Source organism: Bos indicus x Bos taurus, chromosome 25, assembly GCF_003369695.1.
Source record: "Bos indicus x Bos taurus breed Angus x Brahman F1 hybrid chromosome 25, Bos_hybrid_MaternalHap_v2.0, whole genome shotgun sequence".
Lineage (NCBI taxonomy): Eukaryota > Metazoa > Chordata > Mammalia > Artiodactyla > Bovidae > Bos > Bos indicus x Bos taurus.
In genome coordinates, this window is record NC_040100.1 from 5,200,027 (window position 1) to 5,214,048 (window position 14,022).

General features: G+C 50.8%; 1 protein-coding gene across 15 annotated transcripts in view; it reads left to right on the forward strand.

The window, feature by feature from the left end:
- TRRAP (transformation/transcription domain associated protein) overlaps window positions 1-14,022 on the forward strand; it is a 90,381-nt gene that overhangs the window by 14,236 nt on the left and 62,123 nt on the right. For 12 of the 15 annotated variants that reach the window (XM_027527641.1, XM_027527650.1, XM_027527648.1 and 9 more), the window contains 11 exons: window positions 776-872; window positions 1,643-1,781; window positions 3,033-3,111; window positions 3,718-3,952; window positions 4,553-4,919; window positions 5,006-5,103; window positions 5,530-5,724; window positions 6,572-6,763; window positions 8,686-8,851; window positions 10,861-11,117; window positions 13,503-13,703. In XM_027527641.1, the coding sequence (XP_027383442.1) occupies window positions 776-872; window positions 1,643-1,781; window positions 3,033-3,111; window positions 3,718-3,952; window positions 4,553-4,919; window positions 5,006-5,103; window positions 5,530-5,724; window positions 6,572-6,763; window positions 8,686-8,851; window positions 10,861-11,117; window positions 13,503-13,703 (2,026 nt within the window). The remainder of the gene's footprint in view (window positions 1-775; window positions 873-1,642; window positions 1,782-3,032; window positions 3,112-3,717; window positions 3,953-4,552; window positions 4,920-5,005; window positions 5,104-5,529; window positions 5,725-6,571; window positions 6,764-8,685; window positions 8,852-10,860; window positions 11,118-13,502; window positions 13,704-14,022) is intronic. The other 3 variants (XM_027527645.1, XM_027527655.1, XM_027527644.1) reach the window with 2 other exon arrangements.

The window sequence follows — 14,022 nt, forward strand, 5'->3', positions numbered from 1 at the left end:
TAATCCAAGCGGCACTACACTTGTCGTCATTTGTGAAACAGGAAACTTAGATAAAATTTTGGTTTAACTTGTATGTATTTGTGGCTTTCTGAACTTACATTTTGATGATGATAGTAATGGTTTTTTTGATTCCTTGTTTTGGAAAGATGATGTGCCCCCTCTGTCCTTGGTGTCATGTAAATTTGAAACTATCGTTAGGGCTTCCTGTCCTGATTTCAGCTCTGAGATGCTCCGGGCCGCCTCGCCGTCAAGCCTGTTTTCTTGCTGCTCCTCTTTGCATGAGGGCCAGGAGGCCCTTTTACGCCATTACCCTTAATCACTGACTGGGCCAGACCCCCGAAGCCTCTCAGCAAAGCATTTTCTCCGACTTCGTGGCGTTCCTCCTCAGACCCTTAGCACTTGTCTCCTTGACCTGTGGCCTGTCTGGCTCTTAGTCACTCGAGGGCAGGATCTAAGGGTGGATCCGCTCTGAGAAGCCCTGTGGCACAGGTCTTTCATTGTTCAAATAGGTGCCTTCCTTGGGGAGCAGGCAGGTCGGTCTCCCATTGACTGTTGGGGTTCAGGTTGTGGGTGCTGCCCAAGGGCCTGGCAAAACTGCCTGCTTTATGTCTTTAAGGCCTCTTTATGTTACTCAGAACTGCATAAAAGTGTGGGCATATTAACGGTTGCTGCTGTGTAGAAATCAACCTTTTGGGCTTGGTAATTACTGCAGGTGATACCATATCACCTAAAGAGCTGAGAGCTAATGTTGTCAATTTTATCACTTCTCACTTAGGCAACATAAACTTTACAACAAGGAGCTGTATGCTGATTTCATTGCTGCTCAAATTAAAACGTTGTCATTTTTAGCTTACATCATCAGAATTTACCAGGTAAGTTCACTGACCTCTGTTTTAAATCAGGTTTACTGAGATATAATTTACAAGGAGTAAAATTCACCTTTTGTGGGTGTACAGTTTGCTGAATCAACAGATACATACCTAACCACCAACCAGTACATCAAAATACAGAACATTTCCATCTTCCAAAAACTTCCTCTTACACGTAGCCAGTCTCGTCCTCCCGCCCCCTGTCCCTGGCAAACACTGGTTTGTCTTCTGTCCCCATAGTTTTTTGACTTTTGCAGAATGTCAAAGAGATGACATTTTTATATTAGTAAAAAAAATCTGAAGTAGATGCCCTTTGCTCTTTTGGTCAGCTTGAGTTATCGTGAATAACTTCCTGAGACTCCTCAGAAGGCAGACGTGACTTGAACTCATTCTGAGCTGATTAAAGGTGTCATTTGTGACACGTCGATGGGATGACTGAGTGAAGAATTTTGTTTTTTAACTTGGATGTTTATTTCTCCCTCCTTCCCTGTAACAGGGACATTGTTGAAAGTTGGAAAGACGCAGAAAATAAAAAGGGCCTCCATGATCCCATTGAACTCCTCCTGTGTCGCCGCCTCTCCCAGCAGGGTGGCAGCACGCAGACTGACCAGACAAGGCAAATGCTTGATTGTTAGGCTTATTATTTCTGAGGGTCCTCTGAGCCAAATTTAGTCCTAACTGAAAATTTTTTTGTTTAAAAATTTATGAAACTTGGATTTTTCTCAACAGCCGCCCATCAGTGTAACTACGTTGCTTTCCTCTCCCTGGTGCAGGAGTTGGTGACTAAGTACTCTCAGCAGATGGTCAAAGGAATGTTACAGCTGCTTTCAAATTGTCCGGCGGAGACCGCGCACCTCCGGAAGGAGCTGCTGATCGCCGCCAAGCACATCCTCACCACGGAGCTGAGAAACCGTACGTCCGCCCGGCCTCTGCCTGCCTGCCTGCCTGCAAGCGAGCGAGGGCTGGGCCATCAGCCTGCCCAGGGGTTCTGGCTCCGTTGATCTTTCCCTGGTTTATTGCTGCTCTGGCTTTGTTTTCTCTTCTGGGTCTGTGTCTGCCTTCTTCCCTCCCCTCTTTCCCTCTCCGCCTCGTTCCTCTCTCTGACTGCCTCTCTGTTTCACCTGCCACCAGGGTTCTTGCTTTATCTCATCAACAATTTCATAATTAATGTGACAATCTCCTTAGCCCAGTTTACCATCTGAGTAGCTCTCAGTGTGTCTCTGCCTTCTGACTGCCTATCTTTTGACACTGCAAATATCCATTTGCTTTTTCTGACTCAGAGCCAGCGAGCTTTAAAAGGTGAGAGGAAGACCGTGTTTTCTTTCTCCATGCTATGAAACGATGAACAGTTTACATGGAATGTCTTAAAATCTGTTCGCTGAAGTGACTAAGTCGCGTCTCAAGTGACTGACTTTGGGTTTTCCTGCCAACTGAGTAATAACGACTTTGGAGGTGGGGTGGGGAGCGGGAGGTTTGTCCTTGCTGAAGTGCTGACAGATTAGAAATCTTTCTCATGTGTGTTTGGTCACGTCCGATCCAGCAGGCAGGGTGGGTCTTTCCCTGGCACTCTTTTGGGGCCGTGAAGCTTGGTTTCAGTCTTGTTAACTCTACAAAGAACAACAGGTTTCCGAGACACTACTCTCCGAAGTTAAGTTAGATGTTAGACTGGTTGAATTCAGCTCTTAGAGGCTGCTGCTTTTTTTCCTTGCAAACACGATTTTGGATATTTATTTTGAAGCCCATTGTTAGTTTACATAGAGAAGTATCCTTCTTTCTCCATGACGACCAACCTTAAGATCTTTAAGGAGGACAACTTCAGGGCAGTGGATAAGGGGGCATTTAGGGACTACCACCCCCTTGGGTGGTTGGTTCCAGCTTTCAAGGACCCTGGACTGACCTGAGTGAAGCACTGGGGCAGGTTCCCCACCAAGGACATGAGGCGCGTGGTTTATCTCTGACACTGATGTGTGTGAGGCGCGTGGCCGGCGTGGCCCAGCAAAGCCAGCATCTCAGACTGAAGCACCGTGCGTGCCCTCCTCCTCCTCGCTTTCCCAAATCTGGGTGGCTCGTTGGTGCACAGCAGCTCCTGGGAAAGTACTGTTAAGGGACTTGCTGGCCACCTGGCTTGTTTGGTGATGGAGGCAATGGATGTTTGTGTTCCAGAGTTCATTCCTTGCATGGACAAGCTGTTTGACGAATCCATTCTGATTGGCTCAGGATACACTGCTCGGGAGACTCTCAGGTATGATGGTAAAGCCAGCGCTGCGGCCGGGGATCCGGCACTGTGTCAGGAGCGTCTCCATGAGCGTGGGCTGTGGGCCTTTCCTCTCCTGTTGGATTGAGAATTGCAGGAAGTTTCAGAAACGCCTTGGTTTGCCTTATGTGCCTTGGCTGAATCAGAGTCGCTGTCTTGATTTACACTGTGGGTAGAACTATTTCACTAGTGTTAAGTGTTTTTGTTTTGTAGATAGGAAATGTGTCACATGACCTGTGAGTTACCAGTTGACAGGCTGTTTGTATTTGAGCAGCAGAGTCCATTCAGGGCAGGGCCCAGCTGTAGGTGGTTCTGCTCAGGTTAACCAGGTGTGATGGTATAAACATGGAGGTGCATTTATGTGCATGAAGGTGACCATCTTTTTCAACTTAGAAAGTAAAGATTTAAGCACTAAGACAAGAGTGGACCCTTTTAATCCTGTAGCTGGGAGGAGGTAACGGGGAATCCAAGACCGTGTGCAGTGTGCCCAGACCAGCCGTCCCGCCGCTGGGGTCCTTGGGGGCAGTGGAGGTGGAGGCCTGCAGATCTGGCCAGGAGACGCTGAGATGCGCTAGCGGAGGTCTCTGCCCGCAGGCCCCTCGCCTACAGCACGCTGGCCGACCTTGTGCACCACGTCCGCCAGCACCTGCCCCTCAGCGACCTCTCCCTCGCCGTCCAGCTGTTCGCCAAGAACATCGACGACGAGTCCCTGCCTAGCAGCATCCAGACCATGTCCTGCAAGCTCCTGCTAAACCTGGTGGACTGCATCCGCTCCAAAAGCGAGCAGGAGAGCGGCAATGGGCGGGACGTGCTGATGCGGATGCTGGAGGTGCGGTGCCCTGCACCCCCACCCAACACACGCCTTCACCCCCGCCTGGCGCTGTGTGCTCACCTGAGCGCTTTACCAGCAGTTCACAGGCCACCTGGTTGCCAAGCTGGGGCCTGGGTGTTTAGACTTCCCTGGGTGCAAGGCCCCGCTCCCTCATCAACTAGGCCAGGGTCCTGGGGCGAGATGCTGGACCCTCTCTGCTGGCCTGCTCGTCCCCTGCCCGGGACAGCCATGGGCCACCTCCTAGGACTGTCAGGGCTGAGGGAGGCAACCATGGGCGCGCTCAGCACTCTGCTGGCGGGCAGTCTGGAGCAGTGTTTCCTGCGACGCTGTGTAGCCCAGCGCTCCCTTGTCCATGAACGTTTCTAGGGAGGTGTCCAATGCCGGGGCAAGGGTGGGCTGTGTGGATCATGGGGAGGTCCCAGGGCATCGGGCCGGTCACCCCCCGCTTCTCCCCTGGGGAAGTTCCTCTAGTAACTCGGGAGGGGAAACGGTGATTCCAGCAGGTGGCTTCAGAGAGTGTGTTCTGTCCTCTGGATGGGTGCTGGGCCTGGTGAAGAGAGTGATTTGGGTCTGCCTCCCACTTTGCGTTCCTGACAGGTGTTTGTTCTCAAGTTCCACACCATCGCGCGGTACCAGCTGTCTGCCATCTTTAAGAAGTGCAAGCCTCAGTCTGAGCTCGGGGCCGTGGAGGCGGCCCTGCCCGGGGTGCCCGCAGCCCCAGCAGCCCCAGGCCCAGCCCCTTCCCCAGCCCCCGTCCCCACCCCTGCCCCGCCGCCACCCCCGCCACCCACCCCCGCCACCCCTGTAACCCCGGCCCCCGTGCCGCCCTTTGAGAAGCAAGGCGAGAAGGACAAGGAGGACAAGCAGACGTTCCAGGTCACGGACTGCCGGAGTCTGGTCAAAACCCTGGTCTGCGGCGTCAAGACCATCACGTGGGGCATAACGTCGTGTAAAGCTCCTGGTGGTAATCCCGCTCCTGAGTCGCTTAGACCGTGTTCTTCCCAGGGTGGGTGTTGCTCCCAGTAACTTACTGTGCCCTCTCTCTTCCAGAAGCTCAGTTCATTCCCAACAAGCAGTTACAGCCCAAAGAGACTCAGATTTACATCAAGCTTGTCAAGTACGCAATGCAGGCTTTAGATATCTATCAGGTAAGGCAGCGGCCTCAGGCCAGGTTCCTCCTAGAATTCAGGTGCTAGTGACAGAGGGGTCTCACAAGCCTGTCACCGTTCAGGTGGTCTGCAGTATCGATGTTCCCGGATTGAGTTTGTGCTGTAGCACAGGGTTGCGTCGATAGTGAGAATGCTCATGTTGGTGTATTTTGAGAGGCAGATGGTATAAAGGGAACGCAGTAGAAATGAGATTTAATTTTACTGAATTTTTTGCTGCTAACAAAGGTTTTTGGGTTTGTGGGTTTTTTTGCAAATTTTAGATGAGAATAAAGAATTTAGAAGATGGGGTGGGCAGTAGACATTTGATTTCTAATTCTCTTACTTGCGCCCCGCTGGTCTGGTTATGTAATGGAATACGTTCAGAGACTTGGTTTTGATTCCCGTGTGGTTTTCCCCCTGTGCAAGGTTCAGATAGCAGGAAATGGACAGACATACATCCGAGTAGCAAACTGCCAAACCGTGAGGATGAAGGAAGAGAAGGAGGTGCTGGAGCACTTTGCCGGTGTCTTCACAATGATGAACCCGCTGACATTTAAAGAAATCTTTCAAACTACAGTCCCTTATATGGTGGAAAGAATCTCAAAAAATTACGCTCTTCAGGTATGACAGTCCTTTCTTACGTTCTTTCAACATGTGTCAAATACTTGGTATTCCTTTTATTTCTAAGTAACGTGCCTAAGGATAGTGATTGTAGAGCAAAATTTATAGATAACTGTTCATTTCAGTCGCTCAGTTGTGTCCGATTCTTTGAGACTCCATGGACTGCAGCACACGAAGCTTCCCTGCCCCACACCAGCTCCCCCAGCTTGTGCAAACACATGTCCAGTGAATCAGTGATGCCATCCAACGGACTCATCCTCTGTCATCCCCGTCTCCTCCTGCCTTCAGTCTTTCCCGGCATCAGGGTCTTTTCCAATGAGTCAGTTCTTGTCATCAGGTGGTCAAAGTATTGGAGTTCCAGCATTAGTCCTTCAATGAATATTCAGGGCTGATTTCTTTAGGATTGACTGGTTTGATCTCCTTGCAGTCCAAGGAACTCTCAAGAGTCTTCTCCATCACAGTTCAAAAGCATCAGTTCTTCGGCGCTCATCTTTATGGTCCATAAAGAAAACTGTTAGGCCATAGTAAGAAAAAAAAATGTTTTCAAAAGCTCAGGGTATTTTGGACCAGTTCCTTTCATAGTAGAAGTTAAGTGTGTGTTAGACGTAGGCTCTTGGTCCTTGACAGTGAGGATGAAACGACAGATTTGACTTCTTAAAGTGAACTGTTCCAGCAACACTCAATAAATAGATTTTGATGTTTTTTTTTTTTTCTTTTGGTGGATAATTCATGTCTGGGAGTGTCTGATACAGATTTGATTTTGTGATTTTGAAACGTTGATTGCTTTTTCTTGGAGCCGCTTTGTGGACGGGGTGATTTCTGTCACGTGCGTCTCTCGTTCTGACAGATTGTCGCCAATTCCTTTCTGGCAAACCCTACTACCTCTGCTCTGTTTGCTACGATCCTGGTGGAGTACCTCCTGGACCGCCTGCCGGAGATGGGCTCCAACGTCGAGCTCTCCAACCTGTATCTCAAGCTGTTCAAGTTGGTCTTCGGCTCTGTCTCGCTCTTCGCAGCTGAAAACGAACAAATGCTGAAGGTAGAGTCAGGCCCAGCCCGCGCGTTGTGTTGGGGGTTTTTTTTGTTGTCGTTTCTCAATACTTCATTTTGAGCAGAAACCGGAGTGGCTCTTTATATTTTCAAACACAATAATATTAAATGAATAAAGGTGTACAACCAGTTGGAGCCAAGTGTGGAAAACACTGCAGTTTTAAAGCAGAGCTGTTCCTGGTTGCCTGCTGACCCAGGATGAACACGTGAGCACTCTCACTCGCAGGGCTTGTCAGTAGTCTCGGCACCACTGATTCTTCATTTTTGAAGTCATTTCTTACATGAACCACACAAGTAGGGTAGGAGCACATCATGTTCTTTAAAAAAAAAAAAAAAAAATCGGGTGACACCAAAGAATAGAAGAGGAAGGAACATCTGACCTCTCAGAGCCGACGAGAAGCAGTTGGCTGTTGAGCAGCTCCCATCACATCCCCTTCTTTCCCGGGTGCTGTGTCTGTGTTCGTACCTTCTTGCGTTTGGTGCACAGACGCCCTGTTTCAGGCCTGTTTGCTCATTCCCCTCTGAATCAAGGACTGCAGCCAGCTTGTGTCCCTGTATTAAGGCCGTCCAGGAGGGTGTGTTTGCTGACGCACTCCTCCACGCGACTGATCCTGTGCGTGTCGTGGTGTCTCATCAGTTACTTGATTCCAGCAAATGGCAGAAGCCAGTGCATGCTTATGGCAGCCACTGAAGGCAGCGCGTGGAACAAAAAACCTTATCAAAATTGTCTTCTACTGACCGCAGGATATTTTAGTTTCTAGAATGCTGAGTATTATCAGTTCTGTCTGAAGAGAGATGCTTTCCTGTAGGGAGAAGGTTTGAGAATGTAAAGGAGACCCGTTTTCTGCTGAAGTAAGTGTGACGTAAAGCACCAGTAGTCTGTGCTTGTGTGAGACAGTTTCCTCCACTTCTTCAGTTATGTAGTAATCAGTTACCAACAACCTTGACGTTACTTTTGAGTTAGTATAAAAAGACAAACTTTCAGAAAGATGTAAAATATTTGTGTTCTTTGTTCACGTAATTTAACATCTTCAAATAATTCAATTTTTGCCAACCTCAGGGACAACTGTATAAACCAGCAACCAACAAAAAAGAATAAAACCTAACAGACAAGTCTAATGATGAGGCATCTGAATGTTGTTTGAGAGATGTTCAAAGAATAATTTGATAGAATGCTTTGTCTTGAGACTAATAGGGATGATTTATCTATAAAAGAAATGCCATATACGGTTATAAATGGCTCTGCGGATAGTTTGCAGTTCTCTTTAAATGCGCCTGCAGTAAAACTCACATCAAACTTAACCTGTTGCGTGTCAAGACTAGGATTTGAAGTATAAGATAAAAAGCTAACCTGTTTTAAGCTATTCATTAAACTTTTAAGTTAATGCTTTTTTGAAGTAAATAAATACGAACAGATTTTTTGATCAAGTTTTCTAAAACGTTCCGATCTCGAACGTCTTCTGAGGCTCTTCCCAACTTGTCGTGTGTAGTACGTGATTGGTAGTGAAGTTTCCGTGCCTCTGGGTTGCTTTTTGTATTTCCATAGTTATTAGGAGACCGGCTTCTTTCGTCTCGTTTGATTATTTGTTCTTAGAAGGGGGAGGAACTGTTCACAAGAACTGCAGAGCCAACAGGCCCTTCAGGTCCTGCTACCGAGTGTCTGTGCAGCATCGCTCGCCTACGTATTAGTGGTACGATAGGAACCTAGTAAATGCTTCTTTCACAGTCAAACTGGGTGGAAAGCTACTTGTATTTTAAGAGAAATTAATTTGAGTCAAATAAAAGTTGGAAAGGTTCTGTTTGGTTTTTCTTTTTTGGAAAATTCATCAAGATGACCTTCCCTTCCTCCCTTTGTGCAGCGAACCCTCCTCCCTTGGGAGCCTGTTAACCTGCTTTTTCTCCGTCCCACAGCCTCACCTGCACAAGATTGTCAACAGCTCGATGGAGCTCGCCCAGACGGCCAAAGAGCCCTACAACTATTTCCTGCTGCTGCGGGCCTTGTTCCGCTCCATTGGGGGCGGGAGCCATGATCTCCTGTATCAGGAATTCCTGCCTCTCCTACCCAACCTCCTGCAAGGTCAGAGCAGTGATCCCGGTCGCTGTTGAGTCTTGTGTGCACGCGTGGGTTTTGGCTAACCTTGTTTGCTGGTGTTCCTCCTCTGTACCCGGTCATGGCGAGGGGACGTGTGTGCGTGTGTGTGTCTGTCCCTGTGTCTTGAGCTTTAAAGGGGTACATCTCCCTGCTCAGAATTGACTGGGAGTGGGAAGGTCTTCGTTGACCCCAGTTAGGACATTTTTGTAGCATTTGCGAAGCAGTTTTAGAGACTAGTAAGGTCAGGGATCTCTAGACTGAAAGAGAACAAGAAGGCAAAAAAACAAGTGATAAAGCTGATATAAGCCCTGCTGCTGCTGCTGCTAAGTTGCTTCAGTCATGTCCGACTCTGTGCGACCCCACAGACAGCAGCCCACCAGGCTCCCCCGTCCCTGGGATTCTCCAGGCAAGAACGCTGGAGTGGGTTGCCATTTCCTTCTCCAGATATAAACCCTATATATAATATATAAAAATACGTAAAAATATGTGTTTTTATTTAGTTGCTAAGGTGCATAGACAGGATTCTTTGATTTCTGTGCATTAGGGATGCTTTCAAGGCTTACAGCCGAAGGGCATCTTGAGTCCAATGAATGTTCACAGGTATGAACTGAGTGGACACACTGTCCTCGGAATGTTTTTTGTGTTTGTTTGGAAAGGGTGAGCTCTTGGCAAGGGATTGAATCTTCTTCTGTATTTTCTTTATAAATCCTTCTGAGAGAAGCCATTTATAGCATAATGTGCCCAGAAGGTACCTGGGGGATCCTTGAGCACGTTAAAGGCAGTGTTAGTCGCTCAGTTGTGTCTGACTTTGTGTGACCCCATGGGATGTAGCCCACCAGGCTCTTCTGTCCTTGGGATTCTCCAGGCGAGAATACTGGAGTGGGTTGCCATGCCTTCCTCCACGTTGAAGGTAACGTGGCCCTAAGTCCCCCGGCAGGTGCTTAAGGAGGCCCGTAGGCGGGCTGTGTTGTCTGGTTTTGACCCTGACTCCAGGCCTCCCCAGCCTGCGCCCTCTGCTCTGATCGGTCTCACGGCCCCGCCTGCAGGTTTCCCAGCCTCCCTTCTCTGCCCACCTATTTTGTTCAAGCACACCCACTCCTGGGAGCTGGGCCTGGCCCCTCTCCTTGTCTCCCTTCTCCTTTGGGTTCTGAGTCTGGTGCGACTGCTGTGTGTTGCCTTGGCCCGCGGTCCCTCTTTAGACTCAGCTGCCTGGGACGCACCTTGTTTGGGGGGCACTGTTCCCTGCTTTTCTCTTCCCAGCTGTCTCTCAGGTTCTGTGGGCAGGTCCACATCTGACGTTTTTCAGGAGTGGGGCTCAATAAATACTTTGTTACCCTTGTGAAGAGTGTATGGGGCCCTGAGTTTATAAGAAGGAAGCTCCTCTCATTTACAAAATCGAGTGGATTTTTTTTAAAAATTTATTTTAAAGTATAAACATCAGCCGTGGTTTAGTGGAAACCTGAAATGACATGCAAGCTTGTAAGCCTCAGACTTGAGATGAACACGTCACGTTGGAGTCTGTTTCTTTCTAGATTGGGCTTATTCACTGGAGAACATGATGTTAAATACCTTGTGTAGCATTAATTCGGAGAAGGCAATGGCACCCCACTCCAGTACTCTTGCCTGGAAAATCCCAGGGACGGAGGAGCCTAGTAGGCTGCAGTCCATGGGGTCGCACAGAGTCGGACACAACTGCAGCGACTTAGCATCAGCAGCAGCATTAATTAGTCCTTAATGTTAGTTCAGTCCACATTAAATAATACTCATCACAGCCTAAACTGATTACATGCAGCCTGCTGTTGCCATACGGTAGATGGAAGAGGCCTCGGGTGCAGTTACAGGATAGGTGCAGCAAACGTAATTCTAAGGCGTAATTCTGTCTTGAGGCGGATGTTTACAGAAAGAGTGGCCTGTTATTCTCGGCGTTACCTGGGTGCACCTGGGCAGTACCGTCCCCCACAGACAGGGCTTAACGTGCTGACGTCCCCACGCAGGGCTCAACATGCTGCAGAGTGGCCTGCACAAGCAGCATATGAAGGACCTGTTTGTGGAGCTGTGTCTCACGGTGCCCGTGCGGCTGAGCTCGCTCCTGCCCTACCTGCCCATGCTCATGGACCCCCTGGTGTCGGCGCTCAACGGCTCTCAGACGTTGGTCAGCCAAGGCCTGCGGACGCTGGAGCTGTGCGTAGACAACCTGCAGCCCGACTTCCTGTACGACCACATCCAGCCGGTGCGCGCCGAGCTCATGCAGGTGAGTGCACGTCCCTGTGCCGCCGGCAGAGGGCGCCGCGGGCCCCGGGACCCACCTCCTTCCCGGGGACGCCATGCGTTCCGTTTCAGAGGCAAGCTCGCTGCCCTGCACTCGCGCTCTGCTGCGCTACCACTGGAGCCTTCGCCTGGCTGCGTGAGGCTTCTGGCCTACGAAGTGATGTGGAGAAACTCCACGAGTGTCGAGCAGATACTTGTTTTGCAGCATCGCTCCCCTTTCGGAGGGCTCTCACAGTGTCGCGTTCTCATGAGGTTGATGGCTTGGGAAGGCAGGTGTTAACCTGGATCCCGCTGTTTCCAGGGAGATGCACTCTCTTTCTGGAGGTTACCGAATTACACAGTGCAGAGGTACACCCTTGTTGTAGAGAGAGAGCTGTCTGGCCGCCCCCGGAGGAAACAGAAAAGAAAGGCGGGTTGAACCCGTGTTAGGTCTTGTGGTCATTAGAGCTCTGTGTCGGGTGTGGGGTTGTCCCCTCGTGTTTTGCTAATGGTGACGGTTTGTACTGTGGTTGGTGAATGTTAGAGGTCAGGGCTGACTTGTTGCTTGCTCACCCACCCCTTTAGCAGAGAGTGTTTGGCCCCAGATCGGGGTCTGATTGCCAGCTTCTGTGATGGGCACGCAGTCGCTCCTGAGATGCAGGATCTCTGGACAGTGGACAGGAGACAGTGACCTGCACGCGTGTCTCAGGCTCCATCTAGAAAGGAGAAGATGGCCGAGAGGCTGGGTGGGAGCTGCCAAGGCCATCACGTGGAGGCCTGGCCAGAGGGCAGGACTTTGGTTTTGGAAGGCTGACCGTGGGCCCGACCTGAGCCACTGCGTGGAGAGAGGAGGCAGGGCTGGGCTCGGGGCCTCCTGCCCTTCAGTGAGCAGAACAGGCTGAGGGAGAGACCGCTCAGGGCCCCTGCTTGCTTCCTGCCTGCCGGACTGCTGGCAGAGGCCAGCAGTCAGCCCGCCGAGTCCCTGTGCGAGGGTGGGAAACTGGACCCCCATTCCCAGGCTGCCTCCTCCCGGGGAGGCGAGCAGATGCCCCTCTCCCGCAGTGCTCAGGCTTCGAGTGGGCCAACAGGAACATAAGAGAAACTGGAATTTTGCGTACAGAAGAGTTCAAAGATTTTATATTGATGATCGCTAGACACTAATACCTGGCCTTGTTACAGAGGATGTGTCAGAAAATAGATTTAAATAGTGAGCTGTGGCCGTTTTCAGGATTTATGAAGATGTCAGTGAAAAAGTTGGGAAAATCGCAGTTTTTTGAAAGTCAAGGGCCTCTCTGTTCTTTATATTAACCGTGAGTACGAGGTACCCAGTAACTCGTTTCTCTTATAATGCCGGTCCCTTTACAATCCCAGTGTTCCCTCTTCACCATCCTTTCTCATATTAGATTTGAAATGTAGAAGAAAATTTGTGTATCATGTTTATAAGTTATAAAACCTAATAGTAAAAACCTGAGGACACTCCATCTAATCCAGGATCAAGGGCTTTACCGGCAGACGTGTTTTCCTGGCTGCTCCCTCAGCCCGTGTGCGTATCCATCCAAGCAGTGTGGTGTTCCGTTCTCTTGCCTTTGAGCTCTACGCTGTTGACGACTCACTACCATTTGTGCTCCAGGAGCATGGAAGAACATTTACGTGTGTGTTTTCTGTAAAGGCATTCAGTTTCTGGGAAGGACACACACAGGACTAACACGGGTCCTGGAAGCAGAGAGCTGTGTCTGGGGACTGAGGGGAGGGGCGTCTTCGTCGCGTCTCCCCCAGAGCTTTTGAGTGGGGCGTCTTCGCCACGTCTTCCCCGGAGCTTTTGGGGAGGGGCGTCTTCGCCACGTCTTCCCCCAGACCCAGAGCTTTTGAGTGGGGCGTCTTCGCCGCATCTTCCCCAGAGCTTTTGTGGAGGGGCGTCTTCGCCGCGTCTCCCCCAGAGCTTTGGGGAGGGGCGTCTTCGCCGCGTCTCCCCCAGAGCTTTTGGGGAGAGGCGTCTTCTCCCAGAGCTTTTGAGTGGGGCGTCTTCGCCACGTCTCCCCCAGAGCTTTTGAGTGGGGCATCTTCGCCGCGTCTTCCCCCAGACCCAGAGCTTTTGAGTGGGGCGTCTTTGCCGCATCTTCCCCAGAACTTTTGGGGAGGGGCGTCTTCGCCGCGTCTTCCCCCAGAGCTTTTGAGTGGGGTGTCTTCGCCACGTTTTCCCCAGAGCTTTTGGGGAGGGGCGTCTTCGCCGCGTCTTCCCCAGAGCCTTTGGGGGGGGGCGTCTTCGCCACGTCTTCCCCAGAGCCTTTTGGGGGGGGGGCGTCTTCGCCGCGTCGTCCACAGAGCTTTTGGGTGGGGCGGGGGCTGTGGGCGCGGGCTCGGAGGCTGACAGGCGCGCGCTGGCTTGCAGGCTCTGTGGCGCACCCTGCGCAACCCCGCGGACAGCATCTCGCACGTGGCCTACCGCGTCCTTGGGAAGTTCGGCGGCAGCAACAGGAAGATGCTCAAGGAGTCCCAGAAGCTGCTCTACGTTGTGACCGAAGTTCAGGGCCCCAGCGTCACCGTGGAGTTTTCTGACTGTAAAGCGTCCCTTCAGCTCCCAATGGAGAAGGTAACTGCGCCCGTCTCTGGGAGCGTCTTAAAAAAGAGACTGCAGGTTCCCCTTTAAGACGTTTAATTTCTGTTCAGAAACATGCAGATAGAACCAGTCCCTTTGGGGCGGGAGTTTCTTAACCCAAAGAGCAACAAGGCTTGCTGGGGCCCAGCTTGGCTGGTGAGGGTTTCCATGACGCCAGGAGGCCAGTGGGGGGCGCTGCCCCCGAGGACCTGCGCCTGGGCAGGGCCATCCTTCCAGAGGGGCGGGGGTGCTGCCCCGCCCGCCTCACCCTTGCCCTTTGTCTGCTCTGATGCCCAGCGGGTGTCTCATCAAG